Source organism: Penaeus monodon, chromosome 11, assembly GCF_015228065.2.
Source record: "Penaeus monodon isolate SGIC_2016 chromosome 11, NSTDA_Pmon_1, whole genome shotgun sequence".
NCBI lineage: Eukaryota > Metazoa > Arthropoda > Malacostraca > Decapoda > Penaeidae > Penaeus > Penaeus monodon.
Genome location: NC_051396.1, coordinates 1,629,065 through 1,634,827, shown reverse-complemented (window position 1 = coordinate 1,634,827; position 5,763 = coordinate 1,629,065). Strand labels below are relative to the sequence as shown.

The 5,763-nt window shown below is 40.5% G+C and overlaps 1 protein-coding gene across 1 annotated transcript; it reads left to right on the top strand.

Annotated features, from left to right (window-relative positions):
• The first annotated feature begins 958 nt into the window (after positions 1-958).
• Positions 959-4,094, top strand: LOC119579104 (integumentary mucin C.1-like). The gene is made up of 4 exons (XM_037926842.1): positions 959-1,109; positions 1,873-1,943; positions 2,120-2,444; positions 2,729-4,094. The coding sequence occupies exons 3-4, from the start codon at positions 2,198-2,200 to the stop codon at positions 3,514-3,516; spliced, it is 1,035 nt and encodes a 344-aa protein (XP_037782770.1). The 5' UTR covers positions 959-1,109; positions 1,873-1,943; positions 2,120-2,197; the 3' UTR covers positions 3,517-4,094.
• The last annotated feature ends 1,669 nt before the right edge of the window (positions 4,095-5,763 follow it).

Sequence of the window (5,763 nt, the reverse complement as noted above, 5' to 3'; positions counted from 1 at the left end):
CATCAGATTCTACTCGTAAAAAAAGGTGAGAGATATAACAAGGTAATTTCAAAACTGACTAAGATATATTATCTTCATCAAGATGATTGAGCTTTTAGTCTCGCAGTTGGATTTTATGGAGATTATTACCTCTCTCTCTCTCTCTCTCTCTCTCTCTCTCTCTCTCTCTCTCTCTCTCTCTCTCTCTCTCTCTCTCTCTCTCTTTTATTTATATATATCATTATATCTTCTCTCTCTTTTCTTTTTTCTCTCTCTTCTTTGTTTGTATATATATATTTGATTTATTATTGTGTTGTGTGTGTGTGTGTTGTGTGTGTGTGTGTGTGTGTGTGTGTGTTGTTTGTAGTGTGTGTGTGTGTGTGTGTGTGTGTGTGTGTGTGTGTGTGTGTGTGTGTGTGTGTGTGTGTGTGTGTGTGTGTGTGTGTGTGTGTGTGTGTGCAACGTGTGTATATGTATATAGGATTATGTGATAAACAGATCAACGGAGCCGCGGCATGACCCAGCTGTGCCAGAGAAAGCTTCCTTTCTCACGTGACATCATGCTTGCGCAAACAGGTAATGTGCAGTACTGATGATTCACGCTTCATTCAGTTCATCTAATGACATTATCAAGGCTGTTAGAGACACATGTTACTGACTCTGTAAGAGAATACGATACTTGAAATATATATATATTTTTAAATAGAAAAGGCTACATTTACGATATTTGAATGAGGAATGTTCTTTTGGTCCATACAGACGTTTAGAAGGCACCCATATGACGGAGTGAAAGAATTAAATCAACCCGAAAAATACATATATCATTACCACCGCTCGACAAGCAATGGCAAAACCTGCCCATCGGGAAAAGTGTTTGAACAGTTGCAAAGGAGTAATCATCACCAACCAATCGCTGCACTTGATTATGGTCCCCCAAGCAAAATCTTCGCCCAGCAATAGTACAAGTGTTCTCACCTGCATACAAAGTGGGAGGAAGGCCAGGCAAGCATGAACTATATAAGCCAGTCGTGGAACTGAGTCAGGCACAATCCATCGCCAACCACTCACACCATGGCTGCTCGTGTTACTTCCTTGGATCTGTCTTGCTTTCGCCAGCCTGGTGCTTGCAGGTAGGTGTTGCTTATATGATCGTGCATAAAAAACGTGTAAATACAAAATGCACACGCACACACACACACACACACACACACACTTACTTTTACGGTATAACAATTCGTTGTGACAAATGTAGGAAATACAGTAATGCTGGTATAGCTGGCGATTGTATGAATATATGCTGCATGTGCATTTGTGCATCTTGCATTTTATTTTTTTACTTTTTTTAATCTCTCATCCCTCATCCAACTCCCTCTCTCTCTTTTTCTGTATCTCTGTGCCCATCTATCTCTCCCTCCGCCCCATAGCTTTCTATTATATATATATATATATATATATATATATATATATATATATATATATATATATATATATATATATATATACATGTGTGTGTGTGTGTGTGTGTGTATGGATATATGTCTATATGTACATGCACACACACACATTCACACACACACATTTATGCTCGCGTGTGCATGTGCGTGTGTGTGCGTTTGTGTTAAATACAGTCTATATGTCTTTCATACACTCTGACACATACATAGATTATGTGTATGTGTATGTATATAAAGAGAGAGAGAAAGAGAGAGAGAAGAGAGAGAGAGAGAGAGAGAGAGAGAGAGAGAGAGATTGAAAGAGAGAGAGACGTAGAAAATAAAACGTGAATAAAAACAAATATAGATATTCAGAACTAAAATATAATATATGAGCATACGAGTAAAGAAGGCATTGGCTGCAATGAGGGAAAAGCTTAATAACTCCCGCAATCCTTAGGAGTGGTGAAGGGCGCTCACCTCCGAGCTGGGACATGCGAGTACAACGGCGTAACATACTGGGGAGGCGAGGTAAAAACTCCAAACTTACAGTGCAATTTTGATAATAGTTTCGTGTGAAATCATGAACAACATGCCTTCAGAGTCTGAATGCAATATAGGTATCACGATGAAAATATGGAAAAATATGAGCTGTATATGGTCTACATACCATCAAAACTGCACACTTCCCCAACACCATCTTGCAGACCATCGAGTCTCTGCCGGAGCAATGCACTGAGCTCAAGTGCAAGTGGTCCGCCGACGGGAACCCGGCGGTGCAGCTGATGCCCATCGACGGATGCAGCTGCACCGCCGCCAGGGCTCTCCCGAGCGACCACGAAGCGGAGGACCTCCACGCCCAGACCCGCCAGACCAAGAGCCAGTGTCTGTTCAACGGCCAGCTCAGGTGGGGCGGCGCCGTCCTCGACCGGATCGACGAGAACTGCGTCAAGCTCGTCTGCAAGAGTGTGGCCGGCGCGCAGAATTATCCCGAGTTGCAGACAACGTCGGGCTGCACCTGCACTCAGCAATGTAATGCTCTTCCGGTTTAGTTTTCGTTGATGAGCTTATGCTATGACTAAATTGATCCCTGGTATTTATTTACTTGTTTATTCATTTATTTATATATTTATTTATTTATTTATTGATAAGAAAAAAAATCATAGGAAGTAAGATGAGAGTTTGCTGGAAATGCAAGATATACTCAATACAGGATCTAGTTTCTCAACTGAGATTGATAATAATCTTTTGAAAACTGCAGGAACTTCCGCTGAGTGAGGTAATGCCTTTACGAATAATGCTTATTTTTTCGACAGCATCCACGACCACGTCAACTACAACCACACCAACTACAACCTCAACCACAACACCAACTACAACCACGTCAACTACAACCACACCAACTACAACCTCAACCACAACACCAACTACGACCTCCTCAACTACAACCACACCAACTACAACCACACCAACTACAACTACACCAACTACGACCACCTCAACCACAACGACACCAACTACAACCACGTCAACTACCACTACACCAACAACGACCACTTCAACCACAACTACAACCACATCAACTACAACTACACCAACTACAACCACAACTACATCAACTACCACTACACCAACTACAACTACAACTACACCCACTACCACCACAACCACAACCACTCCCATTACATCTAGTACAACACCTACAACACCACGAACAACAAAAATGGCCACACCTCCGACAACCACACTAACTACATCAACAACTACCACAGTAACTACAACCACTCCAACTACAACCACAACTACACCAACTACAACCACGACACCAACTACAACCACTCCATCTACAATCACAACTACACCAACTACAACCACTCCAACCACAACTACACCCACTACAACTACACCATCAACTACGACAACGGCCCCTACATCAACTACAACCCCTGCAACTACACTAACTATAGCAGTCCCTACTATGACAACCCCAACAACCACGGAAGATGCCACCGTCAAGGCCTGTCAGGAGGAGACGACAACCGAAGCCCCCACAACCACAGTGTCAGTTACTGACACCACCGAAGCTTGCGTCGGCACCGTGTGACACCCGCGGCCAAGATGGTGAAGCCTCTGTGTACTAAATTCAATAATATTCTTAAAGGTAATGGCCAGACCCGTTTTCGTTTTGCCCGAATCTGTGCTTTGATATCAAATAGTAACATTTAATCGAAGAATGAATCTGATGAGGAGTTCTGACGGAAGTGGCCTTGAAAATCGCCGAATGTGAATCTCAGGAGAGAAAAAGATCGGGAAATCTTGATGACGTCACAATAGGTAAGTGACCGATGCTGCCAGCGATGAATATATTGTAGAAAGTCGGTTAAGATAAGTGACGACGTGTTTCTGTGACGTCAAAAAGCCTTGGAAGCATTGCTCCTGAAATTCAGATTTGTTAGGAGACTGCCAACAGTTTAGGAGCGGATGTCGTCAAAACTACCAGCTATATTGATTTCATTTGTTGATCAAGTCCATTATATTGATAGCAAAGAGTAAGTTTGGATAAAATAAGAAAATATTTGGTTCTGGCCATTATGTTTAAGCTTTAGGAATCTATTGGCGAAATTTGAAATCACGGCTTCAGTGAATGTATGAGGAATGACTAAAATAAAGAAGCACTGTTGATGAGTTATTCTTATTTCCAATGCATAATATCTGTTGTGTTCCTCCATAAATTATTTATCATGCAAAAATGAAAAGAAAGGTCGTCAAGAAAAACTGAACCAATAGTTTTGTATCTCATAAATGAGAGATCATTCAGTAAAATACCATTTGAAAATAAACAAATTATAGTGGGCTATGTAAATGAAAAGGAAAACGTTTTTGCACAATGAACCTCTTTAAGTTTATTTCTTTCACGGTAGGAACATACATGGAAGGACGTTCAAGACGGCTTGTAAATTTCTAGGAACGCTTAATATTCCTGCATGCTGGGAAAAGTTTATCTCCACCGCCTGGAGTACGTAATCTCTGTTCATTCTGTATTCGTGTAGTCATCCAAGTTTCGTTCATGCCAGCGTTTCTCAAGGCTACTCCGTTTTTTCCGATTTCTCTGGAATAGCAAATTAAAACTTTTACTGTGTTGAGTTACATATATTATACGAGTACACACACACACACACACACACACACACACACACACACACACACAACACACACAACACACACACACACACACACACACACACACACACACACACACACACACACACACACACACACACACACACACACACACACACACACACACACACACACACACACACACACACACACACACACACACACACACACACATATATATATATACACACGCACATACACAAATATATAAACCCACACCCACAAGTGTTTGTGTGTCTATGCCACTTCAGACTTACAATTATTCACTAGGACACTGTTGTCCTGCTCCGCCTCCTGCACTACACAGCATCCTCCCTTAGCATTACCGATCCTTTGTGTGCCATAACTACTTGCCAATTGTACGGCAATCCCGAGAAGCCTCTGCAGCCTTTATAACTTCTATCGACCTTCCAGGAAATGTTTGCAGATTACGTCTTCTTTTCCAACACTTCACAACGTAATTTGCTTCCAGAACATTTCTGCAACTTATGCTACAACCGCCGTTTTCGCGGACTTATGAATTCAGTGAGGAAGAGGGGTTCTTGCAGTTTATTATTTTATTTTTTGGCTTTTGCATCAACGGGAGGTCATTACACATATATTTTTAGTTGGCTAATTAATTACATTTTAGTTATAAAATCAAAGTCATATTATAAACAATTATGATTATAATATTTATGAACACTGACGCACAATATTTGTTAATTTAATATAATTCTGCTTTTACTTTGCCCGGCCGTTCACCTGTTACGCCTACAGATTATGTATGATTTGGATTTTCTTTATGATGCAAGTTAGGCACGTTACGCCTGAAATCGTATTCCCTGTGACCGCGGAGAAGTCGCTTCACCTTCATGTAAAATGGCGGGATAACTGACAACACAGAAAGGCATTATATTACGAATCAATTACTATCCTTTTCTAATCTTATTATTATCACTATTACTGTTGCTATTATTATTATTATCGTTATCATTGTGACTATTATCATTAATTATGTTATTATTATTATCGTTATCATTGCGACTATTATCGTTAATTTTATGTTATTATTATTTTCATTACTATTAGCATTACTGTTGTTATTATTATTATTCTTCTCCTTCGAGGCAAGTACTCTGCATTGAAGTAGTTAGAACGTCAGTTTATGCAAATAAAGGGGCGGGATAAG